General features: G+C 58.8%; 1 protein-coding gene across 5 annotated transcripts; it reads left to right on the plus strand.

Annotated features, from left to right (window-relative positions):
• The first annotated feature begins 1,112 nt into the window (after nt 1–1,112).
• RAPGEF3 (Rap guanine nucleotide exchange factor 3) lies at nt 1,113–23,309 on the plus strand. 5 transcript variants are annotated; one of them, XM_007179242.3, is made up of 28 exons: nt 1,113–1,479; nt 1,948–2,160; nt 8,125–8,178; nt 8,266–8,372; nt 8,583–8,704; nt 8,844–9,012; nt 9,640–9,724; nt 10,049–10,109; nt 10,220–10,296; nt 10,493–10,639; nt 11,172–11,284; nt 11,576–11,664; nt 11,970–12,048; nt 12,254–12,404; nt 12,482–12,564; nt 13,360–13,417; nt 15,991–16,072; nt 16,354–16,500; nt 18,454–18,551; nt 19,001–19,126; nt 19,213–19,394; nt 19,659–19,749; nt 19,889–19,939; nt 20,877–20,964; nt 21,312–21,376; nt 21,808–21,883; nt 21,963–22,034; nt 22,889–23,309. In XM_007179242.3, exons 1-28 carry the CDS (start codon nt 1,474–1,476, stop codon nt 23,005–23,007), a joined length of 2,811 nt encoding a protein of 936 aa, XP_007179304.1. In that variant the 5' UTR covers nt 1,113–1,473; the 3' UTR covers nt 23,008–23,309. The 5 variants fall into 5 exon arrangements, with proteins under 5 accessions (XP_007179304.1, XP_007179308.2, XP_057413168.1 ...); XM_007179246.3 differs by lacking the exon at nt 1,113–1,479 and adding an exon at nt 1,577–1,787; XM_057557185.1 differs by lacking the exon at nt 1,113–1,479 and adding an exon at nt 1,578–1,787 and having other exon boundaries at nt 21,808–21,862.
• The last annotated feature ends 3,794 nt before the right edge of the window (nt 23,310–27,103 follow it).

The raw sequence follows: 27,103 nt of genomic DNA on the forward strand, positions 1-27,103 counted from the left end.
AATAGGATTGAATCGGAATTTGAGGGGGTGGAACTTACAATCTGATAAGCTCCTGGAAGGATTTTCAAAGACACATTAAAATTGATTTTAATCACAGTTAACCCCGCCCCCCCCAAGAAAATAATCATCGGTGGAAGAGCAGGGGGCATGGATTGTTAGAGATATGTCTTCCTCTGTCCAGGCAGGCTCAGCAGCAAAGGAAAAGGGACACAGGTGGGGCAAAAAGGGGGTGAGTCCTAGAAAGCCGGGGGCGAGGCGTGTGACTCCTTCGAAAACCCTCGGTGACGTCCTGAGCAGTTACGGCGCCGGCGCCGGGGGAGCTGCTGTCCCGGAGCCACTGGCTCTCCGCGGACTCAGAAGCAGGAGTGGGGCGAAGAGGGGGCGCTGGGCCAGCAGCGCGGCGGTGGGAACTGAGGCCCGGGGAGGCGGTGGCTCTCCACACAGAGCCCGCCTAGGTCTCTGGAATCCAGAGCTCGGCCTTCACCCGCCGGGGGCGTGGCCTTCTAGCCCCGCTCCTCTGGGATCTCAGCCCCACCTCCGGCGCCCACAGTCCCCGCGCGCCGTCCTTCCTCTCCAGCCTCAGTGTCCCCACCCGCGACGGGTGTCTGTTGTGTGCAGGGCGGGGAGAAGGGGGCGGACGGGGTGTGTGCACAGAAGCGCGGCGGTGGGAGGCTCGGCAGCGGGATTCCCTGCGGAAAAACGGCCCCATCCCTCCCCCGGCCTGTTCGAGACCCTGAACCGAAACAGGAGGCAGGAGGCCCCCGGCCGGCCGGGAAGCGGCCCCAGCCCGGATTTCCCTCCCGGGTGGGGCCGCAATGACTCACCCCCTTCCCCCTTCCCCCGGTTTCCTTGTTTGCATTTCTCCTCCCGGCCACGTGGCGGCCCGTGTAGCGGCCCGCAGCCCCTAGCCCGACACCCCCGCCGCCGCGGCCCCGGCTCGCAATCCAAGGCCGCTCCCGCCCGCCGGGGTTTCTCGGGGCCCGGGCTCCCGCCGGCTCGGCACCCTGGGCTCGGGACTCCGCCCCCCGCCCATGCCCGCCCCCTTCCCTACTGTAAGGCCTGGCGCGTCCTCCCCGCCCTCCCGGTCCGTCCCGGGAAGGGAAGAGGGCGGGCCGCGCAGGGGGTGTGACAGCTCCCGGCCGGACCAGTGCCAGCTGCAGCCTCGCTTCAGAGCCCGGTGCCAGCTGGCTCTTTCGTCTGGGACGGAGGAGAGGCTCGGGGCTCCTTGTCGCTGGGGGTGGGGGAACGCCCCCCCCTAAGCCCCCAGCTTTCCCCCCACCCAAGAGGAGCCTCTCAACCCAGCCTGGCTCGGGCTGCCCTGGCAGCGGGTCCAGCTAGGAATTGGCCTGCTCACTTCGCCTGGGACTTACAACAGGGGCTCGCTGTTGTGGGGGAGGAGGGGGGGCGGGGGGGCTCCCGTCACCCCCAGCCTTTTGCTAGAGGCTGCACGGCTGTGCGAGCTTGAGGAGGAACATGAAGGTGGGTAAGGTGGGGTTGTGGGGGGGAGGAGGAGCAGGAGAGGAAGCTGACACGGTCGGGGAGTTGGGGTGGGAGAGAGAGGCTTGGTCAGGGGTGAGGAAGGTGGAGAAACGAATGGTTTGAGCTGAAGCTGCATTTCTGGGGGATCCAGAGTCCATAGTCTCATACCGGGAGTTGGTGGAGATCCCTGCAGGGCCATGGGCGGTGGGGTGGGGCAGAATTCCCCAGAAGACCGGGAAGAAGGACCTGATCTCTGGGGCGCCAGCTGGAGACCCCGAAGTGCGCCAGACCGGCAGGCCCCAGTGAAGGTCTTCCTGTCCCTCCCCCGGCTCCTGGCAGGGATGCAGCACCTCCGCCTGACCAGTCCAGAGGACTCTAAGGAAGTGGTTCTGCCTGGGGCAGTTGTGCCTTGGTCCAGCTGCCCCAGGCCCGGCCTCATGGCTGTCTGCCTTCCTCTTCCCGTCACAGGTGGGCTGGCCAGGTGAAAGCCGCTGGCAGGTGGGCCTGGCCGTGGAGGACAGCTCAGTTCTGGGGGCACCGCCGGTGGGAGGGCTCCCGGACGTGGTGCCGGAGGGGACGCTGCTCAGCATGGTGCTGAGGAGGATGCATCGGTCCCGAAGCTGCTCCTACCAGCTGCTTCTTGAGCACCAGCGCCCCAGCTGCATCCAGGGGCTTCGCTGGGTGAGTGCCCATCCCCTGCCGGGGCCAGGCACCAGGGCTGGAGGGGGCCCTGATTGGAAGAACGGGCATGCTGCTGGTGGCCCAGCTTGCTCTGGGGGCATGAGGGGGACAGCTGGGGTGGACAGTAGGTCAGGCAGCTTGGCTGCAGCGTGCGGGTGGCTCACACAGCCGCACTGTGTGTGCACGTGGTGCCCAAGTCCCCCAATTCAGGCATGAGGGGAGGGGTAAAGGGATTTGTCATTTAGTTGTCACCTCTGTGTACCTTGAGTTAGGTGCTTGCGTGTTCTCCAGGTGGTGGTGGGAGGCATGTATGAAATACTGGGGGCCAGGTCAAGTGGGGGGGTGAGGTAAGCTTGGTTACTATGTTTTAAACATCACTGTGACAACATTCTCCTTTAGTGAGGGCTGAACTGCATCGAGTCTGCTTTTGGATCTTGGGGTGAGGTGGTCATGTGAACATTGCTTGGCATCTGGCTTTGAGGGGCTCAGGGGAGAATTCTGAGAAGTTTGGAGGCTCTGAGGTGAACGGAGCTCCCTTTGCCAGTGAAGAATCTTTCTGGAGCTGCAAGAATGAAGGAGAGAGAAAGGGTGTGGGGGAAGGATGTGGGGGGGGCCTGGGGGGGCAGGATAAAGTTTGCAGGATCCAAATCAGCAGAGAAGCTCTCCCCAGCCACCCAGACTTAATAGGTTCTTCACCTGAGATTCGGTGTGTCTATTACTTGTGCCCAGCCCGGGTGGAGGTGAGTGCGGGGAGAGTGCTTGGGCAAAGGGGCGAGAGAAAGCAGGACTTGGGAGAGCTCCTCTCTTATCAGCAAATCCCTTTGAGTAGAATGACCACCACTTTCTGCCTCCTTCCTCCTATCTCACCCAACCACCATTTATATTTACCAAAATATGAAGCTGGGTTGAGAAAACTGAAGCCCACCAAGGTGATGGGGTCCTCCTTGCAATGGGAATCGGGAGGAAAATCTAGGTGTCAGTCCCCAGCTCTCCCCCAACCCCTGCCTCCCTGGGTCTTCCTGACAAGGGGCCTCATGGGCCTGGGTCCTGTTCCAGATGACGCTCTGGAGGGGGCAGGGGAGCTGGGTTCCCTCTGGGCTTCGCTCTCTGCCCCTCTCACCCCCCAGGTCACTGGCAGTAGCTACTGCTTAGAGCCAGTGGGCTGGAACCCTCCCTCCCTCCTTCCCTCTCAGGCTATAATTACTTGTGCATTTCCTGTCCCCTTCCCAGCTTGTAGAGGCAAGGTGGGGAGTGGGGGGAAGGTCAGGTGCCAGGACAATGAGGTCACTGGAGGATCCCCTGGGACCCAAAGTCTGGGAGGGGTTGGAGGAGGCCGCCAGGCTGTCTCCTGGCTCCCCCAGTCCCCCAGAATTGAAGGGCTGGTATGCATGGGGAGGCCGGAAGAGTGAGGGTGAGGGTTAGTGGAGTAAAAAATGGGGTCAGAGGCACAGAAACAAGGCCCCTCCCCTGCCAGGTATGTGTGGATGTTGGTGATTAGAGGGAACTTAGATTTTTAGGGCTAGAGGCAGGGCACGTCCTCTCCTGAGGACCATCTCTGGGGAGTGGGGGGGTGAGGTGCTTTCAGCCCGTTGCATCTGTGTTTAAGAGACTCTGGGTACCTGTGAGCTATACCTCTCTTCTCTGGATGATGCCTTTGGCTGAGGAAGGGCTCATTTGAGGGAGCAAGTACCCGGCAGGGAGCGTGCACACACAGGGTGAAGGGTGGATGTTGAAAGGAGGTGGGGCCCAGAGTCCCAGCAGGACAGTGCTGGGATTTATTCAGGCCATGCCCCCTTCTTAGAAAATCAAGGGGGAAACCCATCAACCTCCTGAGGTCTGAAGAGAGCACTTTCTGTTCCTACTAGACCAGGACAAGAGAAAATGAAAGCAGGTTACAGCAGGAGGGCCTGAGGTTAGATGCAGAAAGGACTTACCAACCACGGCAAAGCTGATGCTGGAATAGGATGGAAGAACATCTCCTTTGGAAAACATGACGGGGAGATGAGATCTTGTCTTATGTCCGGGAGCCTACAGAGGGACCAATCTGTCTAGAGGCAGGGACAAGATCAGGATGACCTCTGGTGGGTCCTACCAGCTCAGAGAAGCCTGGGATGCTTCTCTTTGAGTGACTGATTTGGGGAAGGTAGCTGTATTCTCTAACTCAGAAAACATGCTTTCATCCAACCTGTCCAAATCATGGTAGTAGCTAATCGTTGTGTAGTATTCCTATCCCAGGCGCTATTATGAGCTTTACTTTGTCATATCAAATAATCTCACAACAGCCCTGTGAGATAGCTACTAATGCCATCATCTCATTCTATAGATGCGAAAGCAGAAGCACAGAGAGGCTAAGTGACAGGTCTAGGGTTACACAGCTGCTAAGGGACAAAGCTGGGTTTTGGTCCTAGGCGATCTGGCTGCAGAATTCAAGCTCGTAGTGTATTTTCTATTGCTGCAGATGGTGACACTGACACCCCAAAACATCACCCCCACTCATGCATCCTTTCCCAGTCCCATCATACACAGCCCTGGCCTGAGACCCTAGCTGTGGCCTAAGGGAACTGGTCTGACGGGTCCCAACACGGCTGTCTGGCTCTGTGCCTGCCCCTCCAGTGCGACTCTGACCCTCAGTGCCGGGGGTGGGGCAGGCCATGGTGCTGCGGCCAGGGAAGCGAGCTAGGACCTCCCCTTCCACCCTGAGTCCTTCGTGTCCAGACACGAGAGGAGGCGGTGGGCGAGGGCCTTCACCCCTGCCATACCAGCCGCTGCTTTCCAGCTGAGAACCCTGTAAGCTGACACTCAGGGTTATCAGATCAGGGACAGGGTCAGCGGAAGTACAACATTTCTTGCACTGTGTCCAGATGACAGGTGCCCAGCATGAAATAATAATGTTACATCAAGTTACTTAACACTGACCAAGTAGTTCCTACAGAGCAGGCAGGGCTTCGAATGCTTCATGTTATTAACTCGTTTGATCCTCAGAATTACCCTGTGGGATAGGTGCTATTATCATCAGCCCCACGTGACAGATGAGGAAGCTGAAGCACCGAGAGGTTTATAAGCAGCCCAAGGTCACACAACCAGCTGGTAATGGGGAACCAAGATTTTTTTTTTTTTTTTTTTAAAGGATTTTCTTATTTATTTATTTATTTATTTATTTATTTTTGGCTGTGTTGGGTCTTCGGTTCGTGCGAGGGCTTTCTCCAGTTGCGGCAAGCGGGGGCCACTCTTCATCGCGGTGCGGGGACCGCTCTTCATCGCGGTGCGCGGGCCTTTCTCCATCGCGGCCCCTCCCGTTGCGGGGCACAGGCTCCAGACGCGCAGGCTCAGCAATTGTGGCTCACGGGCCCAGCTGCTCCGTGGCATGTGGGATCTTCCCAGACCAGGGCTCGAACCCGTGTCCCCTGCATTAGCAGGCAGATTCTCAACCACTGCGCCACCAGGGAAGCCCGGGAACCAAGATTTGAACCCAGGTGCCTGGCTCCGGAGCCCACACGCCTGCCTGCTGCTCCGGAATAGCACCTCCACCCTGACCCTAGGAGGTCCTGGTGCACGGGAACATGGCAGGGGGCCAGAGAGACTATGATGACAAACCTATGGAACTTTGTCTAACCCAGTATTTTCCAAACTTCCTTGCCCATGGAACATTCCTGAGGGCAGGATTCACCTCTATCATCTCTGCTTTCACGGCGCACGGTGGGGGAAGCACAGGGCCGCGGAGGCACCGTGGGATATGGTAGGGCTTGGTGGCTGAGAACATGGGCTTTGGAATCAGAGAGGCACAGTGTGAATTCTGCTGCTCCTATTCACCAGCTTACAGGGCAGGTTATGTAACCTCTGAGCCTCCTTTTCTCTAGCTGTGAAACAGGAGACAAACACCTATTTCAGGGTCAGCGTTGGTAGAGTTATTCGGTAGGATCTTCAATTTCTAAGCAGTTGTGTGGCTCTGGGCAAGTTGCTTCATGTCTCTGGGCTCCTGCTTTCCTCGCAAAATAAGAAGGATGCCTTCAGGTCCCTTCCTCAGCTCTGATGGGCCGGAGCCCCCAGCTTCTGAGCCTCGTGCACATCCCCTGGGGCAGGACAGGAAGTGGTTTAAGCAAGGCCTGAGGATCTGAGATCTGAGTCTTGACCAGCCTGACCACATGACCAGGCACCTCCCCTCCTGATGTGCCCTCCGGGGTCACAATAATACCAGGAAGGGAGTGTGTGTGGGAGCCGGGGTCGCGGGCACCGAAGGGACTCGGGGCAGGGACTGGGGCCACCTGGGCACTCTGACATGCACAACAAGTCCTTAGCACTCGGTACTGTTTGTTCCAACACGGGGGGCTGGCTGGGTACAATTCCTGCCCTTCCTCCTTCCTTAGCTCCTCCTCCTCCTCATTTCCTGTCACTAAGTCTCCAGGGCTATGTCTGGCACTAGGATGGGCCCCATGACCGGGTCAGGGATACCTATGGGACACCTAGCGACTTCCGCCCGGCATTGGGCCAGGCACCTACGCACGCCAGACCTCAGGCCTCTGCCTGGCACACAGTGGGAAGATGCTGGGACCAGGGGAGGGGACTGTGGCCCCAGGCCTGGTCGTACCCTAGCTCCCCAGCCAGGTCCTCTTCAGGCCCTGTGTGCGGATGGGAAAGCAGCAGAGAGAAGCGGGACGGGAGAGGAAACAGGCAGGTGTGGTGGGTGGAGTGAGACGGAGAACGTGAGCACTTCTGGTAGGAACTTGAGTTTATCCGTGGCTGTATGGCTGTGTGTCTGAGTTACAAGGGCACTTCACCTCTAGACTTTTGTTTCTTCCTAAGTCAGGGAGGACAGACAATACCTGCTCTGCCTACTTCCCATCTGATCCTATTCTGTATGAGATCAGATGAAATCACGGAGGTAGACATTCCTTGTAAACTTCAAGTGCTGCCTTCGGGATGGCTCATAGAGGGTAGGGTATCCTGTCCAGAGGTGTCCACAAATTCCAGTTCTCAGGTGGTAGGAAAAGAGGGGCATGAGAGGCTTTCATGGCCGACATCCCAGGGCACACCGGCCCAGGAGTCCCGGATACCCAGTTGATGCCAAGGGCAGGGAAACCTCGCTCACCAATGATTTGTACGTAAACCCCGTCTTCCAGAGCTGTCCTGTGTGCTACCAAGACTGACTCACTCTTACAGGGTTAGGGAATAGCAGCTGCAGCATCTCGGAGAGGAAATGGGCTTTCCAGCAGGCAGCTCGCCCTCTGCTTCGCAGATGAGTAATAATAACTAACACGTATATACAACTCTATGTATATGCCGGGCAGTGCTTTAAACATGTGATCTCTATTAACTCACATAATTCTTCCTAAAGCCTGAATTGTTGTTATGAACGTTTTATAGATTTATAGGCAGGGAGAGGTTAAATCATACATTCAGGGTCACGCTGCTAGTAAACAGAGGAGCAGGGATTTGAATCCAGGAGTCGGCTCCAGGGTTTGTATTTTTAACTACCAGTCTGCGCCGAGGCCCACAGAGGGCAGGAGTTTCGCCCACGGCCCTGTGACTGGGGACTGACCCTGGCTTGGGAGCAGGCCTTGGGACTCCAGGCCTCCCGAGCTGCTCACTTTCTGGCCTCTCCCTGGCCTTCTTATCTCATGTCCTCATGCCCCCCACCCCCCCAGCTCCACTGTGCCCCTTCCCTACACGGTGCAGTTTACCTGGGAGCCTGGGCACACCTGGGCCCTGAGTAAGCAGAACTGGGGTCTCATCTGTGGGGATGCACCGCTGGGGTCAGGAAGGAAGACAAGGGTCTGGTGATAGGGCAGCAGGGCGGGCATGAGGCGGATGCCTGGCATACGGGGCGTGCTCAGTGAGTATTTGTTGAAAGCTAAGTGGACGCCTGGAGTCGGGGACTGGGCAGGGGCTGGGAGTGATGGAGGTGGGCATCTGAGAGCTGGGTTTAAAGGCCTGGCACTAACACTCAAACCCTCCCACTGCCCTCAGACGCCACTCACCAACAGCGAGGAGTCCCTGGATTTCAGCGTGAGCCTCGAGCAGGTACAAGCCACGAGGGGTGGAGCTGGGAGGGGGCAGCACAGCCAGGGGTTCAGGGCCTGAGCCAGCTGTGCCTCTCCCGGCTCCTAGGCCTCCACGGAGCGGGTGCTTAGGGCTGGGAAGCAGCTGCATCGGCATCTCCTGGCCACCTGCCCCAACCTCATCCGAGACCGAAAGTACCACCTCAGACTCCACCGGTGAGTGGTGGCCTCGGCTACCTCCTCGCCCACCCCCTCCAAACCCTCCCCACCCACTGTTTTCTTTCCCTTTCACTCTGTCCAGGCACCTGGGTCCAGCCCTGCTTCTAGACTAGGAAGGTGCCTTTCAGATGGAGTGTCCCTCCCTCTCGCCTCTCCCGTCCTGCCATCTGAGTCTCCTTCCTCTTCCCTGTCCCCTTCCCCTCCCAGGCAATGCTGCTCTGGCCGGGAACTGGTGGATGGGATCTTGGCCCTGGGGCTGGGGGTCCATTCCCGGAGCCAAGCCGTGGGAATCTGCCAGGTGCTGCTGGATGAAGGTGCCCTCTGTCATGGTGAGCCCTAGCCCTGGGTGGGTGCCCGGGGCTGGGCAGTCCTGGGGAGCAGGCCTCCGGTGGGCATTGCAGCGGGGGCCTCATACCCACGTGGCCTCAATTTCCTCTCCTCCCCCACGCCTGGGCCTCTGCCCCCCAGTGAAACACGACTGGGCCTTCCAGGATCGAGATACCCAATTCTACCGTTTCCCCGGGTCGGAGCCAGAGCCTGCAGGCATCCACGAGCTGGAGGAGGAGTTGGCTGAGGCTCTGGCCCTGCTCTCCCAGCGGGGACCTGACGCCCTGCTCACGGTGGCGCTTCGAAAGCCGTAAGTCGGGCGCCTCGCGTCTCGCGTCTCGCGTCTCGCGGCCCTGCTCTCGGACTCGGTAGTTTCTGTTTCCCCTCTGAGGGGGGCGGTCCCTTACTTTTTGTGGAGGGAAGGGACCCTGGCTGGACCAGAGGCCTGAGCTCTGGTCTGCATTCCGCCATGGACTTGCTGTGTGATCTCGAGCCCTCCTTCCCCCTCTGAACCCGGTCCTTCCTCTGTAACTGAGGCTGTGGGGCACGTGGCCTCCGAAGACCCTGCCCACTCTGCGATGCAGAGAGACGGAGGGCTTTGGAATCCGCCGGCAGGTCTGCATTCAAATTCCAGTTCCACTGGCTACTGGCTCGGTGACCTTGGGCCTCTCCACGCCAGCTTCCCCTTCTGTCAAAGGATAACAATACCCACGTCATGGGGTCGTCGTTGAGGGTGGAATGAAGTAATGCGTGTAAAGCGCTTGGCCCAGTGGCTGGCACACGGTGTGCTCCCGGTAAAGGCTGGCCCATTACTGATAAACAGCCGCTGCTGGGGCACCGGCTGGCCCAGGCCCGAGCTTCGTGGACGCGGTGACTCCCCGCTCTTGGCCTTGGGCCCACAGTTCATCACTTCTTCCCCACCTTCCTGTGCCCGCAGCCCCGGGCAGCGCACAGACGAGGAGCTGGACCTCATCTTTGAGGAACTGCTGCACATCAAGGCCGTGGCCCACCTCTCCAACTCGGTCAGCCCCCCGGCCCAGCCCTGCCCTCCCCACCCCCAGCCTCCCTTCCCTGTGACCACTGCTGGGCCCAAAGACATTCCCCTCCCCTTCTGCCTGTGGCTGGGAAGCTTCAGTCTAATTTCTTGCCCCCGGCATCCTTATCTGAAAGTCCTTCTGCCTCTCTTTGCCCATTTCTTCCCCTTGCTTTGTCTCCTGCTGAATCCCAGGTCACCTGACCTAACTACATCTCTGTCCCCTGAGCACTTGGGGCTTTGGACCTAACCTCCTCACATGGTCCCTCTTCCCCTGAACTCACCTCATTGACCCTCCTCTCCCCGCCCACAGGTGAAGCGGGAATTAGCGGCAGTTCTGCTCTTTGAACCACACAGCAAGGCAGGGACCGTGTGTAAGTCAGACGGGATGGGAAGCTGGGCACCAGGCACCTGGACATGGGCGGAGGCCACAGGGAAGAAGTGGTGGGTCCCTGGGGGCATGTCTGATCTGTGCTTCTCTCAGTGTTCAGCCAGGGGGACAAGGGCACCTCATGGTACATCATCTGGAAGGGATCTGTCAATGTGGTGACCCACGGCAAGGTGAGTCTTCCCTCCCTGCCCAGCCCCCTGGGGTGTAACTGCTCTCTGGTCCTTGACCTCACGGGCAGTGCCTTTAAGAGACCCAAGGCTACCGATCTCCCAGGTCTCCTCCTGCTTTGGTGGCTCTGTCCGCCGTGGGTCTGTCCCGGCGAGGGCTGGGCGGCTGGGCTGGGCTGTGACTCAGGCCTGGCTGCAGGGCCTGGTGACCACACTGCATGAGGGAGACGATTTTGGACAGCTGGCTCTGGTGAACGATGCACCCCGGGCAGCTACCATCATCCTGCGAGAAGACAACTGTCATTTTCTTCGCGTGGACAAGCAGGACTTCAACCGTATCATCAAGGTGCCACTGCTGGGGGTGGGGAAGGCAGGGGACATGGCAGGGACACGTCTCTGGAGAAGTGGTGTGGGGCAAAGAGTAAAGACCAGAGAGAGCCTTTAAGGATCAAGGAGAGGTCGAGGGTGGAGAAGCTCGGGGTGATGGCTGAAGGTGGCAGCGTAGCCCTGGGTGTGTGAGGGGGTGCAGAGCATGCTGAGGAGGTTCAGCGAGCCCTGGGGACCCTGGGGGGTGGGGTTACAGAGGGTTAGGGGTCTAGGGTGCAAGAGGATGCAGCATAATGGAGAGTGAGATCCATGGAGGGAGCCCTGGGAGGGATGGGGTGGAGGAGGGGCTCAGGCTGGGTGATGGGCAGGGGTGGGAGTGGGGGTAAAAACCAAGGTCATGGGCACTGAATGGAGTGGGAGAAGGGCTGAGGGTCCCTGTGGGAGCCTTGTGGGGTTCAGGGTTTGGAATGGGGGAGGGAGAGGGAGAAGCTCTAGGGTGGGGAAAGGAGTCATGGTGTATGTTGAGCACTGGGTGTTGGCTTGTTCTTCAGGATGTGGAAGCAAAGACCATGAGGCTGGAGGAACATGGCAAAGTGGTGTTGGTGCTGGAGAGAACCTCTCAGGGCACTGGCCCTTCTCGTCCCCCAACCCCAGGCAGGAACCGGTAACATACCCACCATGTTCCCTCTCCATACCATCTCTCTTGCCCACCTTCTCTCCTTCCATTTCCCAGGCTTTACTCCCTTCCCCGTGTCATACCCCTGCCCTCTGGCCACCTGGGGGTGGAGAGGCTTCCAGGGACTAAGAGGCATCCCCTGAGTTGGTCCCCCCTCCACCCCAAGGTGAGAGAGGGCTGGCAAATAGGGAGGAGTGATATGATTGATTATTGATGTCTGCCCCGGCTGTGGGAAGGGGAGTCGGGGCATAAGTGCTATGGACTGGCTGCTTCTGCTAGGTATATAGTGATGTCTGGCACCCCGGAGAAGATCCTAGAGCTTCTGTTGGAGGCCATGCGGCCTGATTCCAGTGCTCATGACCCAACAGGTAGGGGCAGGAGACACCCTGACTGCTCTCTGACTCATTGGGTGGTCAGCACAGCATGGGAGAGGGCCAGGCACCCTGCCGTCTGACCTCATCGGGTGCTAGTTTGGTCCATGTGGTCAGCTGGCGGGAAGTTTGCGTTCCTGTGTTCTTGGCTTGGGTGGGAAGTGCAGTGACAGGGATTGGGCATCTCTGGTCCCTTGTCCGTGGTGGGATTGGGGAAAGGGATGCTCCAGCTGTGCATATACTTGTGCTCAGTAGACTTGACCGCTGAAGCCCCCCACCTGTCCCCTGTCCCTGCCCTACAGAGACATTCCTCAGCGACTTCCTCCTGACCCACAGTGTCTTCATGCCCACTGCCCAGCTTTGCGCTGCCCTCCTGCACCAATATCCTTCCAGCCCCAGGGGATGAGGATGGTGTGTGGAGTCGGGAGAAGGAATCCCTCGTATCATGGCTGTGCCGAACCCTCCAAAGTGCCAGCATCATGCCAGGCCCAGCTTGTGCGTGGGCTCTGGGCATCCTGCCCCTCCCTTGCCCAAGGTGTGGTGGGTGGTCTGGTTGGATGTTGTGGTTCCCTTGACTGGTGCCCACTTTCCACGCGGAGCCCGCGGGAGGCAGCGAGCAGGAGTGCAGCACCTACATCTGCAACAGGAGACAACAGATCCTGCGGCTGGTCAGCCAGTGGGTGGCCCTGTACGGCCCCATGCTCCACACCGACACTGTGGCCACCAGCTTCCTCCAGGTACCTGGGAGTGAGGCAGGGCTGGACCGGGCTGCCGGGGCGGACATGGAATCTCAGTGAACCTTGGCTCCTCCCAGAAACTGTCAGACCTGGTGAGCAGGGATGCCCGGCTTAGCAACCTGCTGCGGGAGCAGTGGCCAGAGAGGCGGCGACACCACAGGTGATGCTTTGGCTCAAGTTAACTCGTCACCTGCGGGACGGGCAGCACAGCGGGGATGGAGAGCACCACCTCTGGGGTCAAACACGTGGCTTAAATCCAGGCTGCACCCCTGTAGCTATGCCGCCCTGAGCCCATTACCCTCACCCCCCCACCCCCTAGGGCTTCAGCTCTTGTCTGTAAAACTGGGAGAATACCTACCGCGCATTGCACCTGAAGAGTGCAGCGCAGGGCGTGCTGTGCTCACTTGTCTAGTCTTGCTCATTTCAATTAGTGTTCTTACCAGTCCCCTTGCCGCTCACCCTCCCATCACGTGCTCCTCCATGCTCATGCAGCCCACAGTCATTCGTGTGTCATCCTTCTAGCCCCAGCACACCTGCTGTGCTCACTGCCTCCTAATTAGTGCCAAGCACCCTTAGTGCCAGCTCCTGCCGGCCCGCCCGGTCAATTTCCTAGCGTTTACCTCGCCCTCCCAGACCTTCCCGCCCTCCCAGGCATCCCATGGGGTCAGCTGAGGTCCAGGGAGAGCTTCTGTGCAGGACCGCGTCCCTTTCTCCCTTGAGCTCTCTTTCCCTCCCTTGCTGACCTGGGAAAATCACAGGATCCAGGGGCTGGATTTCAAGTCTTGCCTGTCTCACCAAATCTTTGATCCTCACCAAATCTGCAAACCTCTGAGCCTCTGGTGAGGGCGGGTAGAATCCAGTGCCCGTGTCGTCCTCTCTGCTCTTGACCCCATGTCATCCTGCCTGCAGTGGGCCCTGCCCGCCAGTCTCACCTCCCTTCTCTCTTGCTCCACAGGTTGGAAAATGGCTGTGGGAACGCATCTCCGCAGATGAAGGTGTCTGCCCCGAATGAGGTCCTCTCGCTTCTGCGGGGCCCCAGCTGTCCCCACTCCTCCAGGGACCACCGGGCCCCTCCTACGGCCCCTACCCAAGGGGCTCTGCGTGGGAAGCCCCCGTCCCCTGTCGGCCCCAGGCACATCCTTGGGTCTGGGATAGGTGTTCATGGAGCTCGGGCTTCATGTGGCGCTGGGGCCAGGCCCTGCAGGGAGACACAGAGGTCTAAGGTCACTGCTCCCCCCGCCCCCACCAAGCCAAGGGGCTTTTATTCCATCTGGGAGGTGATTCATGCTCACAGTTAGAGCCAGTTAGCAGTTCCCACCTGGGAGGTGAGGGGTGGTGCCTGGGGGTAGCCTTGGAAGCCCAGGGGTTCCTGGGGACCAGTGCAGGGAGCCCAGAGGAAGGCAGGCTGAGATCCCAGTGCCATTCCCAGCAGTGGGCTAGCGGGGGAAGCAGGAGGAAGAGCCGTGACTGGCGCGAGATTTGAGGAATGGGGTGGAAAGGGCTGGGAAGGTAAGTTGGGGCTGGCTGGGGGGCTCATGCATTGGGAATAACACCCAGATGCCTCACCTGGGCCTGCAGTGCCCAGCTGCTTCTCCCACCTCATCCTGCTCCCCCCTCCTCCTCGCAGGCTCCTTTTCGGCTAAAGGTGAAGCTCAGCCCCTCCTCAGTCTCCTGCCCTTACCTGCTGGCCCCTCTCCCACCGGCTCCCCTCCAAGGTGTCCTCTATGGTTTTCCTCAAAGCATTATCCCAGTGGAATTGTTTTCTTTGTTTGTCTACTTGCTTATTGTCTGTTGGTGTCTGTCATGTCCCACTAGAGTGCCCGCGTGAAGGGCCTTGACCTCTGTCTCCCCAGCCTGTGGTTGCCACTCAGGGAACGGCCGGCGGGCACTGCGCTGGGTGCCGAGGATGCGGTAGGGGGCTGGGGGAGCCACCCTGGCCTCGAGGGGCTGGCAGCGAAGCGAGGGACGGGGCTGCAGAGCAATCTCATGCTGTATAAGGGCAAAGACAGGGGACTCTGGAGACAGGAAGAGGAGGGCTGACTCCGGGTCAGGGTCAGGGAGAAGTGACCGCGGGGGCTGAGAGCAGCAGGGAGTGAGGGTGGAGGGAGAAGAGGCTGCAGGAGGGTGTGAGGGGGGAGGGAGCCCACCTCCTAATGGAGCCTGGAGGAGAGGGGAGAGGCGGGCAGGGGCCAGAGCAGGTGGGGCCGCCCCCCCCCCCCCCCCCCCGTGGGCCACGGGCCAAAGGGGCCTGGCCTTTGTCCCCAGAGCAGTGTGAGCCATTGAAGGTGTCTGAGCCAAGGATTGACAAGGTCAGATTTGTATACTGAATAGGTGAGCTGAGGAACCTGCGCTTTATTCAGTAGACAATGATGGCCTGGGAGCCGTGATAGGAAGCTTAATCTGGCCCTGGTCAGGCAGATGGGAGTGGGAGAGAGGGAGGCACCTGAGAGGTGAGGCTGGCGGAGAATGCCGTTTTAGTAGATAATGAGTGAGGCAACACACGGGCTGGTGGACCCTGGGGTTGGCCTGGGCTGGGGAGGGGGGCACACGGAGATCCCAGAACTAGATGACATGCCGTGGGGAAGCGGGGAGTGGGCAGCAGGAGCCATGAGCCCAGGGGAATGGCCGAAGAGTAGCCTGGGAAGTGGGATGAGGGATCCGAGGGGTGTGTTGAGTTTGGGGTGATGGAGCACAGACACGGGAGGATCCAGGGGGCATTTGAGACCAGGGCTTGGAAGAAAATTCAGTGCTCAGTGGTATGGTTTTTAGAGTCTTCCATCTGCGGGGGTGGGGTGGAGTGGGAGGGTGCGTGAGGCTGGGAGGAGCTCGGAGGGGAGCGCAGAGATCTGGAAATCCAGGGAAGAACCATGAACCAAGGTCCGAACCTGATCTGCCACCTTCAGATCAGGTAGAGAGTCAGTACAAGAGTTGGAAAGAGTGGCCGGTGGGCAGAGGAGCTGTGTGAGGGAGGCCTCTGGACAGCGGGGGTTCCCCAGCAGCCCACTGTGGTGGGGCCATGGAGGAAGGGTTGTGGGGTGACGGGGCAGCTGACACAGTTGAGTGCTGGTGGACAAGAGTGCGGTGTGTGTGTGTGTGGGGTGCAGGCGACAGGTTAGGATTCCAGCTGGGCCACTTAGCAGCTGTGTTGCTTTGGGTATGTTACTTAACCTCTCTGAGCCTCACTGATCTCATCTATACAATGGGGATAATAATATTTTGTCCAAGGGCTTTTGTGACTATTTAGATACTTAAAATATGTCTGTACTTAGCCTGGCATGTAGCAAATAGCAAATGGTAGCTGAAGGAGGAAAAGACCGAGATCAACAGCTGAGGTGTGTTCGTATTAGAGCAATTCTGGACCCATGTGGTAGAGGGGGTAACACACACGTAGAGGGGCACAGACTTTGCTCTGTCTCCTCCAGGAGCCTCAGTCCCCAGCGCCTTACCTGGCCCAGATTCATGGGACAAGCAGAGCCCGAGGGTGGTGTGCGTGCCCCGCGGGTCCCCTGCTCCTGGTGACAGAGGCCCCTCCCCGTCCCAGCATGCTCTCCTGTGTCCTCCCGGCCTTACTTTCTCTCCCTCTCAGGCGCGGAACATGCCTGTTTGGCTCCCCAGCCAGGATGAACCTCTCCCCAGCAGCAACTGTGCCATCCGAGTCGGGGACAAAGGTTGGTGGTCTGTCCGAGCCAGTCAGTGCATAGCTCGAACCCTACTGTCATCACCCTTGACCTTGGGGTGCCTGGCCGAGGGTGGCATGCCGTGCTCCTTGGGGTCTCTGTTCCAGGCTCCCCCTCTCCTTGGCTCAGGGCCTCCCACCCACCCAGGCTACTCCGTAGCACCCTTGCCCGCCTCCTCGGGACCCTCCCTCCGCTGCAGTCGCTGCCCTCTCCCTCCTGGGGTGGGGAGACCAAGCAGCACCCCCCACAGCTCAGCCAGCCTTCCTCTCCAGTCCCCTATGACATCTGCCGGCCGGACCACTCGGTGCTGACCCTGCAGCTGCCTGTGACGGCCTCAGTGAGAGAGGTGATGGCGGCGTTGGCCCAGGAGGACGGCTGGACTAAGGGGCAGGTGCTGGTGAAGGTGAACTCTGCGGGCGGTGAGTTGTGTCTCTGGGTAGGGTGGCCCCAAGGGAGGGGACCCCCTCAGAGCCGTGCCCATCCCCCGAATTAAGATTATCATCATCTTTATTATCTTTATCATGTTAATGATGGTTAGCATTTATTGGGAGGTTTATTACATCTCTTCAAAGTGCCTTGCGTGTGGTGCTGAAGAGCATGAACTCTGGAACCTGCTGCCTGCATTTGCCTTCTGCCCTTTGGCTCCCTCCTCTCTGTCCCTGGGCAGGATGCTGAATCTCTCTGTGCTCTGTTTCATCATCTGTAAAATGGGGATGAAAAGAGTGCCTTCTTCATAGAGGAATTGTGAGGATAAATGAGCTAATCTATAAAAGTGTTTAGAATGGTGTCTGACCCATAGTCAGCACTACATTATTATCTGTTATTACATAGCTACTGCTACATCATTATCATGCTTACATGTTTATTTAACCCTAATAGCAATCTTATGAGACAGGTATTTTGATCCTATTTTCAGACAAGGAAACTTAAGCTCAAAGGGGTTCAGTGATTTTCCCAAGTTCACACAGTGAGAGCGTCGACAGCCTTTGAATTCGGGTAGTTGCTCATTTAGTCTGTAGTCATCTTTGAGGGTCAGCTGTGGGCCAGCAGTGTGTTAGGAGGTAGAGGTACCATGGCAGGTAAGACAGAGCAGCTTGATGGTTAAGAGCCTAGACTGTGGACTCCCAGATCTGAGCTGGAATCCCAGACCCACTGCTTACTAGCTGTGTGATCCTGGGCAAGTTGTTTAACCTCTGTGAACTTCGGTTTCCTCGTCTGTCGAATGAGCGCTGTAACTGTACCTATCCCATAGGACTGCTGTGGCTATTAAATAAGCTACTGTGTTTAAAGCTGTTAGCACGGGACCCAGCATAAAGTTGGTGCTCGGAATACGACAACATGAGGATTATTAAGACCTGCCTTCGGAGGACTTGGGACATTAAAACCCACTGTTGTCCATGAAGGACACAGCCCAGGTCTGACAGCTGGAGCCCAGGGTAGGCAGCTGGGTATCCAGAGAACAATGGCAAGGAATGGCAGGGAGATTGGCAAAGCCTCCTTCCTTCAGGAAGTGGGGAGAGAGGATGAGGTCACCTGTGCCTATGTGCTGCTCTGGGAAGCACTGCCCTCTGGTGGCTACCTGGCAAGTTGCAGTTGTCCTAAGCCAGTGTTTATTGAGACCCTACGTGCCTGTGCTCTGTTCAGAGCACTGATCCTTTTGATTGACACTGATGTCAGTAATCAGTATTTTATTACAAACTCCATAATATGTGTATATTTCCTTGTAAGTCACATACATATATTCCTACCCTAATGTTACATGATCATAACACAACACACAAAATAGAAATGCAAAACAGGTGAGAAAAATCAATAAAGTGAAAGAGCTAATGTTTTTTCCTGGACACGCGGATGGTCTTGCGTACCTTACTTTGGAGGCTGATGGTCTAGGGACTGGAGACTCAAACATGACTAAAAACACGGTCTCAGTCCACAAGAGCTGATGAAAATCCTCACAAAGATTTCTGCAGGGCATTTCCCAATTTTCAAAGGGCCTATATATGTATCATATATTTATAGCCACTATTTATATTTATATCAATGATTTCATTTGACTCGTGAGTAGTCAGGGCAAATCTTAGTGCCTCCATTTGACAAAGGAGGAAGCTGAGGCTCACTGAGGCTCCGGCGTTGCCCAGCGTCAGCCTGTCTCACTAAGACTCCCCTTTCATCGTCCTTGGGCCGTGCTGCCCTGTGTGTGCGGATGCGTGGGCATGCGCACCTGTGTATTTAGAACACCTGCCCAGGACTCCAACCCTGCTACTGGGAGAAGAGACCTTCCAGCCTCCCAAATGGGGCCTCCACCCTGCCTCCGGTGGCTCGCTGGCCTCCCTCTCTGTCCCCACCCAGCACAGCCCCTGCTCTCTTTGCAGACGCCGTTGGCCTGCAGCCAGATGCCCGCGGTGTGGCCGCATCCCTGGGGCTCAACGAGCGGCTCTTTGTTGTCAGCCCTCAGGAAGTGCACAAGCTGGTAGGGACAGGCGGGGCGCCAGGGCCTGGGGAGGAGCTGAGTTTTGGGGGTGGTAGGAGTGGGTGCTAGGAGAGGGTCACACTGAGAAGACGGGGAGGGCTGGCTCTGGCTGCTGCTGGGCCTTAAGGAAGAAGAGGAAGGAGTTGGCCTCAGCCAATGGGGAAAGTGCCCAGGTTGGGGGAGGGGAGAACTGGTTGGGAGCTCTCAAGGGGGAAGAGGGAGACCTGCCCCATCAGGGCTTCCCCAGAGAACAGGCACCCTACAAGGAGGGGTCCCAGCATTGGGGAGCTGTCTGGGACATGCCTCCTTGGGAAGCCCCTCCATCAGATGCCCCTCCAGCCCCTGCCCTCCCTGGCATTCCTCCGACCCTGGGCGCAGAGGCTCCTCCCACCCTGCACCTTTCCCCCGGATTCCCCAGGCAGCCCCCCTGAGCACTCTCCCACCTGCAGACCCCACACCCCGAGCAGCTGGGGCCCGCCGTGGGCTCTGCAGAGGGGCTGGACCTGGTGAGCACCAAGGACCTGGCGGGCCAGCTGACGGACCACGACTGGAGCCTCTTCAACAGCATCCACCAGGTGCAGGGGCAGAGCGGAGGGGAGGGGGCCGGCGATGTGGGCTCCCCACCTGCCATGCGCTGACCTCTCATGCTGCCCCCGCCCAGGTGGAGCTGATCCACTACGTGCTGGGCCCCCAGCCCCTGCGGGACGTCACCACCGCCAACCTGGAGCGCTTCATGCGCCGCTTCAATGAGCTGCAGTACTGGGTGGCCACGGAGCTGTGTCTGTGCCCTGTGCCCGGCCTGCGGGCCCAGCTGCTCAGGAAGTTCATCAAGCTGGCCGCCCAGTGAGTGCCTGTGGGCTGGGTGGGCTGGGTGGCGGAGTCCTGAGGCTGCCTTTACCTAAATGCCCGATCCATGGTCAGGGTGTTGCCAAATCTGCCACCCCCACGCTTCCCTGGGTCCCCTGGAGCCTCTGCCTCCCCACCCCGTCCGGCCCCAGTGCCCGCAGGGGCAGCACTGGCCTGGCCTGGCGCTGGGCCCCAGGCCGGCTGTTGTATGGGTGCGGGGCTTTGCACGTGGCTGAGGGTCTCTGGGTCTTCTGTTCACAGCCTCAAGGAGCAAAAGAATCTCAATTCCTTCTTTGCCATCATGTTTGGCCTCAGCAACTCGGCCATCAGCCGCCTGGCCCAGACCTGGGAGGTGGGTTCCATCTGCCGGGGCAGGCCAGGGCCTTCCCACCCCGGTCCTGAGTCAGGCCCCTGCCCGTTCTGGGGGTCCTTTTTGGGGATGGTGCTCCCACCCCAGAGCAGTGACAGCCCCGCCTGCCTCTCCTTCACAGAGGCTGCCCCACAAAGTCCGGAAGCTCTACTCGGCCCTCGAGAGGCTGCTGGTGAGTGCCGGGCCCCGGCTCCTCCCTCCAGAAACCCCGATTCTTGGCTCCCTTGCAGCCTCTCTGCCTGTCCTTGTCTACTCCTCTGGTTTCCAACCCTGGGTCAGGGCCTGGCTCCCTTTGGCCTGTGAGTTTGGGGTGCTGGCTGAGGAACAGGTGTTTAGCATGATGGGGGGCTCTGCATAGTGTGCTATATCCCTCAGTATGTGTGTTGGGGGGATGGTATTTGCTGTGGCTGTGAGGTCCTGCATGAGGGCAGTGTCTGGCCCTGGGGTCTGAGGTGCCAGGGGACCACTGGGGGATGCCGGTTTCCAGCTGACCCGCCTCAGGACTCAGGAAGCAGGTCCTGACCCCAGCTCCCACGGTGTTCTGGGGCCTGTCAATGACCCCTCAGGAGACTCAAGGAGCCCATGTGCCAACCTAGGCCAAAAGATGAGGAAGGAATTGAGGAGCTGAGCCCTCCACTGCCAGGAACTGTTAGGGGGGCCGGTTTGAAAGGTTTGACAGTATTCAGGGGAGAGCTAGTGCAGGGTGCTTTCATCAGCAAGGCTCTAAGACGCTTGAGGAAAAAATTCTCCTGGGGCTTAAGAGGTTCAAAGGAATTTACCCACTAGAGAGAGAGAGGGAGAAACAGGGACAGAAAAGAGAGAGTTTTCCGTGAAACCTCAGGGCCCCTGTGATAATGGCCATGACGTGTCCTTGGGGTTTAATCAGAGGCCAGGAAGCCACATCATGCAGACTGGCAGTCACAGCTCCAGGCCCCCTCCCGCCTCCACAGAGCCTGCCTTGGTGAGATCTGGGGCCGAGAGGAAGCTGAGCTCCAAGGGGAGGGGTGCACAGCCTCTCCTTGGGACTGGGCGTTTGGTTGCGCTGTGGCACGTGGTGGGTTATGGTGTATGGGACCTTCCCTCCCTCCCTGTGGCTTCTTCTCTCCCAGGACCCCTCATGGAACCACCGTGTGTACCGTCTGGCCCTCACCAAGCTCTCCCCTCCCCTCATCCCCTTCATGCCCCTTCTTCTCAAAGGTAAGAGGACCGGTATCCACCTCCCTGTCTCCATCCCATCCATTCCTGCCCCTGTGTGTCCATCCGACCCTCTGAGTGATTCCAGTGTGCTGATGCCCTGGGGGACACAAAGAGGAACTAGGAGTTCACAGGGTAGAAGCAGAGTTAAGACATGCAGACATTAGATGGCCGATGATACGAGGCCTAAGAGATACAAGGAAATCGCTCCAGGAGGTTAGCAGGGAGGAAGAGGGCCGTGTGGGGGACGGACAGGCCCGAGCCTCCCTGTTACTGACCCCTCACCTTTCCTTGGCTGCTGGAAGGGGAAGGAGTTTGGGGGCCTATGAGCAAAGCCCATCTCTTTGCAGACATGACCTTCATCCATGAGGGAAATCACACACTGGTAGAGAATCTCATCAACTTTGAGAAGATGGTGAGTCCGAGGAGAGTGGGCGCCTGACACTGGAATGGGTTGCAGGCTATGACGATGGCCTTGGAAGGGGTCAGGGATGGGGTGAGAGATGGTCTAAAGTTGTTCTCAATAATATAAATATGAATTCTTCCTTTAAAATAGCCATTACTCCATTGCATGCCCTCGTGAGGGTCTGGTCTCCACTGGGGAGTGCTGGGGTGACAGCCTCAACTATCTCACTCTTCAACCAGAGCCCCCTCCCGTCTAAGCCCTCCCTCACCTCTGTTCTTCCCAACGCCTGGTCCCCGCTGGGTCTCTGGGTGAGCTGGGGCACAGCAGACAGGACCCCGTCTCCTACAGCCACTAGTTCCTACGAGCACTTCAGCTGTCCCCCAGGCCACACCAGGGTCCCGTTCCTCACACCGGGTCTCATGTCCCTGCTTGGCCCGCAGAGAATGATGGCCAGAGCTGCGAGGATGCTGCATCACTGCAGAAGCCACAGCAGCGGTGAGAGGGCGGGTTCCCCGGGTGGGTGCCCCTGACCGATGTCCCCTTCAAGGCACCGGCTTGGTCCTGTCTCGCTGACTCCCCCCCTCTCACCCGCCAGTGCCTCTGTCACCGCTTAGAAGCCGAGTCTCCCACCTGCACGAGGACAGCCAGGCGACCAGGATTTCCATGTGTAAGTGCGGGCAGGGGTGGGTGTTGACAAGTTGGCCATGGCTGGCATTTACAGGCACGTGCATACATGATGCTGATAACGCTTCACGACACCTCCATGAGGCAGGTAGAATGCTATCCTTACTTAAAGATGTGCGAACAGGCTGGAGCCTTGAAGAAACCTGTGGAAGCCACAGAGTTAGATAGAGCTGGGACCCAGGTACTCTTACTCCAGATCTGCGTTCTTTTAATTGGCCTTCCGTTGCATGAAATGGGATTAATTGTAATCCACAGTTCATACCACACTGTCATCATTATTTTAATTTATGTATGTATATTCTGATGATACGATGGGCACCTCTGGACCCAAGCCAAATATGAGCACATTGACAATAACTTCCATCTCCCTAGTGGTGTTCCTCTCTCCCGTCCTCTTGCCCCTCCTGCCCAGGGAAGCCACTCTTCTGAATTTTGAGTTACTCATTTTCTTGTTTTTTAAAATAGCTTTATTATATATATGTATGATAAAATATATATACACACGCACATACATATACATCTTTTAAATGCCTCATATATATATGACAACAAAATATTCTTCAGTTTTAGTTGTTTTTCAACTTAGTAAAAGGGGTATTAAACTGTATGCAATTGGGGGGGGCCTGTTTTCTCCAGCCTGTGCCCTTGACCACCATGCTATTCTGCCCCAGCAGGGGGGCGGGGTGTCTTCTAGATTGGCCGTGGGAAGTGGCAGGCTCGGTGGCGGAGGGCAGGGAGGCTGATTCGCTTCTTGGAAGAGGAGGGGTGGGCTCTACAAAGTGCGCGGTGCACCCCCCCCCCCAACCACCCCTCCCCCCCCCCCCCCCCCCCACTTAGGCTCGGAGCAGTCCCTGAGCACCCGGAGTCCAGCCAGCACCTGGGCTTACGTCCAGCAGCTGAAGGTCATCGACAACCAGCGGGAACTGTCCCGCCTCTCCCGGGAGCTGGAGCCGTGAGGAGGGGCTGGGCTGCAGCGGGCACTGGCCGCCAGGAGAGCCAGGGCGAGCCGGGCCAGGAGGCCCACGGGCTGGCCGCGCCGGGCAGGGGCTCTCCGTGGACTGAACTTGAGGCCCTGGAGTGGGCGGCACGGAGGCAGCCGTCCCCTTGATGACTGGCGGCCAAGGAGGACCTCGGAATGGAATGAGCCGGGGCCCAAGGCCAAGGAATGGGGGACAGAGAGGCCCTGGAGTGGGTGGGAGAGCGGAGCGCTGCCTCTGTGTGTTCAATAGAGAGCTCTCCACACCAGGTCTTTTCCAGATTCCATGCCTCTCGGCTTTGTTGTCCGGCCATCGCCAGGCCCCTGGGGTGTGTTTCCGCAGTGGACAGAGCGTCTGCCTGTGTGTGGCATGTGTGTGGCAGGGGCAGGCCCGCTGCCCGGGGAGGCGGGGAGGCAGGGAGGCAGGGAAGGGTGGGGGCCGCGCTGCTTTTCTTTCCACGGCCTGTGCGTGCGATAAACAGCTGGGTGTGGTCGGGGCTGTTTGTCCGGGAGCGGTGGTCCCTGAGGAGCCTTATTGTTACCCTAAGCGGACAGAGAGGCTGTGTTCTCTGGCCAGCCCCGGGGGGTGTGGCAGGGAGGGCCGAGCCCTGCCCCCTGCCCGGGATGGTCTCTGGGACCCTGCAGGGCTCCAAGGCTGACTGTGCCCGGACCCCAGCCGCTTGGTCACGGGAGCGGCAGGAGCCTGGAGCCCTGCACGGGGCTGGCCCGAGTGGCCCTCAGCTGTCCACAGTGGTCTGAGAGGTCGCTCCTCCCCCCCTCCCCTCCCCTCCCCTCCCCTCCCCTCCCCTCCCCTCCCCGCTCCGCTTCCTGCCCCTCTGCCTGCAGCCCGCTGGGCGGTGCTCCAGAGGCGGCGGTGATGGAGAGGCTGAGGCAGAGGCTTCTGAGCGGGGCCCATCCCTTGCTGAGGCCTAAGGGCATCCAGGAGTCGGATCTCCTGTCAGTGAGGAGAGTGGTCCCAGCAAGCCCTGTCAGCTTGGAGGCCCCTCTCCCCTGCCTCTGCGGCACGTCCCCTGGGGACCAGCTGCCGTGAGGACCCTCCTGCCCCGGGATCTCACGTGGGGGAGCCCCAGGTGGGGCTGCCCTCCCCTCTGCTCCCTGTGGCTCTGAGCCTGGCCAGGGGAGGTGCGCTGTCTGACCCCGAGAGGGACCTCTCGGCCTTGGGGGTGAGCCGGAGTAGGTTCTGAGCAGCAGGGCCCTGGGGCATGTGGAGGGAGTGGGCCCATACCTGGGAGGAGGAGGCAGCTGGTACAGCTGCCGGGGCTCAGGCTGGACACACCCTCACCTCCCCTCGCCCCCCGCACCGCCAAACCTCTCATCCCTGTGGTCATGGACACGCACTGCTTCTAGAAAGGGCCAGAGCCCTTGGCAGGAGGCAGCCCAACTGGGATTATGTCTCGGGTTTCTAAGTGCCTCTGAGCAAGTCAATGAACAGTTCTCTGCCTCCATTTGTCCATCTGTAAGATGGGTGTGATACGATGATCTCAGGTCAGCTCTTAGTGGCAAACAAGTAAACTGCAGCTCTGCCTCTGCAGCTGAGGTGACAGCTGAGGGCTGTCCTGTGTCCTCTGCCTGCTGGGGCAACATCACCTCAGAGGAAGTGGGGAGCCCACTCCCTCAGGAACAGCCTGGGGTGGAGCAGACGGCAAGGTAACCAAGCCAGTGCCCTTGCCCATGGGTAGAGATGGAGGACCCTGGGGCACGGAAGCTTCCAGAGCTGAGCAGTCATGACATGAGGTGCAGGCCTGGTGAATCAGGACTCCCAGGCCCTTTCTTCTCTCCTAAACCCATTGTCTGTCAACGTTTCAGCAAAGGCCAGACCGGCCAGCCAGGCGCCCTTCTCCATCCTTTCAGACCCAGGGTGAGACCAGCCCTGTGATGAAGAGTGGGAGCCAAGCGTGGTGGGGCTGGTGTCCTCCATCAGCGTCTCTCTTTTTCTTCCCTGTGGTCCCACCCGTGTCCCCAAGGAGCTTTGATGGTACAGGAATCTCCCTTCCACCTTGACCACCTGGCCACCTCCAGCTACCTTAGTCTCTGGGGCCGGACACCTTTTGAGCCTGTAGGGAGAGGCCTTGCCAGGAAAACAGTGCCCAGGGCAGGCAGGAGACACAGACTGGGAGCCGAAGGCCCCAGTGATGGGCTGGGCCACCGCGGAAGGATGGTCCCACCCGTGTCCCCAAGGACTTTGGCGGTGCAGGAATCTCCCTTCCACTTTGACCCCCTGGCCACCTCCAGCTGCCTTAGTCTCTGGGGCCGGACACCTTTTGAGCCTGTAGGGAGAGGCCTTGCCAGGAAAACAGTGCCCAGGGCAGGCAGGGGACACAGACTGGGAGCCGAAGGCCCCAGTGATGGGCTGGGTCACCGCGGAGGGCAAGGCTCCAGGTCACGGTGGCCTCTTGCTCTGAGGGCTGTGTCACCGTCTGTATCCCTGACTGCCCAGGCATGGGGTGGAGGGGTGACATCCCTCATGTGCCCTAACAGCCCGGGCTGTGTGTAGGGGGCCCTCAGTGTGTGTCCCAGCTTCGGGAGAGCTGCGATGGGAGGAGGAATTCATGGGACTGCTGAAAGAAGGAAGTCTGAGGTCAGACCTTTAGAAAACTCTCTTACCTAAAAGGGGGTAAAGCAGAGAGGGAGTATGTGTGTCCTATGGGGAGAAAGAACAGAGGTGGTAATTCCTAACATCACTCTTTTACCCTCTTATCCTGAGTTTCCCTGCAGAGCCCGGGGGCAGCCTGAGGACCAGGCCAGGAGTGTAATTGTGGGGTGCACACCAGGGAGGGTTCCCCTCCAGCAGGCCGAGCAGGACCTGGTGAAAGGGTAGGGCAGCCTGAGGCACCCCGACCCTCTGGCTGCTCCCGCTTCTCTCCTGGGAGACAGCCATGCCCTCTCTCCCCAAGCCCCCTCCAAGCAGGACAGACCTGGAGCTGGTCATCTAGCACCCTTCCCCTACCAAGGCATCCAGCAGAGTTAGAGCTCACGGCTGGGGGCGGGGGCAGGGGGCAGAGCTGCTTTCACATTCCCCGTGGCTTCTGTGTTCCCGGCAGCCCTGGGCCTCTGCCTGCTCTGCCTTCCAAGCAGCAAAGATTAATCTTCTTAATGCTGCTATTATTCACAGTATTTATCACGCTAATAGATTTAGAGTTGAATAGTGTTTTCATCTTTTCCAGCACACTTTCACATCTATTATCTTAATTTTTACCCTGATGATAGGGTAGGTATTTTTACCCCTGTTTTGTAGTCAAACTGGAGCACATAAAGATTTGCCTGAGGTCACATAACTGGTTAATATGTATCAGTTACGGAACTGGATGTGTATCAGCCAAGCCCATGCAATGGGCCTCCCCATCCATGCCTTTCCTCGTGCCCCTGGCACTCCAGACGCAACCTTTCTGAACCCCAATATTTTCTTCTTTCGTAGGGATAGACACAGCATATAAATGTCTCCCTCCCTCCCTTCATTTTGGAATACTTACCGTGGGCTTTGTAGGGAAGTCCTACCTATAAGACGGGCAGTCCTGGCCGTCCTGGAGCAGACCACCCAGCTAGGCAGACGGGCACAGGGCAAGGACATCAGAGGGGACGAGATGCCACAGAGGGCAAGGCCAGAGACAGGTGCGTGCCTAGGGCCACGGGGTCTCACTGCTCACCCCTAAGCACTCAGGCCCACAGCTGCTCTGTTGGGCTGCAGGTTCACGGTCCCAGCCGTCCGGCCCCCCAGAGCCCTGCATGCCTGCCTCACAGCTCTGCCTTCCAGAGTTGGGGTGCCCTCAGCTCACCACTGGTACAAACCACCTGAGCATCAGTATGGTGGCTGGTGGCTGGGAAGGTCTCTGACCTGGCCCTTGTTCTTGATCCCTCCTCCCTTCCATGGAAGCCAGAGCATAAATGCATTTCCAGAATGTGTACTCAGACCCTGCCCCGTGCACAAAGTTCTGGGCTTCTCACATGTGCCAAGGCCATGGGCTGGAAGTACATAAGTGTCCCCTCAGGCCTGTCCAGCTGCCCTAGCCAATCTGGGTGACCCTCTCTGAGATTCTGGGCTCTTCAAGACCGGAGCC

Source organism: Balaenoptera acutorostrata, chromosome 11 (assembly GCF_949987535.1).
Source record: "Balaenoptera acutorostrata chromosome 11, mBalAcu1.1, whole genome shotgun sequence".
NCBI lineage: Eukaryota > Metazoa > Chordata > Mammalia > Artiodactyla > Balaenopteridae > Balaenoptera > Balaenoptera acutorostrata.

Excerpts from the sequence above, each read along its gene's own strand:
- RAPGEF3 (XM_007179246.3), top strand. The coding sequence starts at position 1,677 with ATGGGCGGTGGGGTGGGGCAGAATTCCCCAGAAGACCGGGAAGAAGGA. Across the intron at positions 11,285-11,575 it reads CCAACCCCAGGCAGGAACCG|GTATATAGTGATGTCTGGCA; the intron begins GTAACATACCCA and ends TGCTTCTGCTAG. Across the intron at positions 19,395-19,658 it reads TTCATCAAGCTGGCCGCCCA|CCTCAAGGAGCAAAAGAATC; the intron begins GTGAGTGCCTGT and ends TTCTGTTCACAG.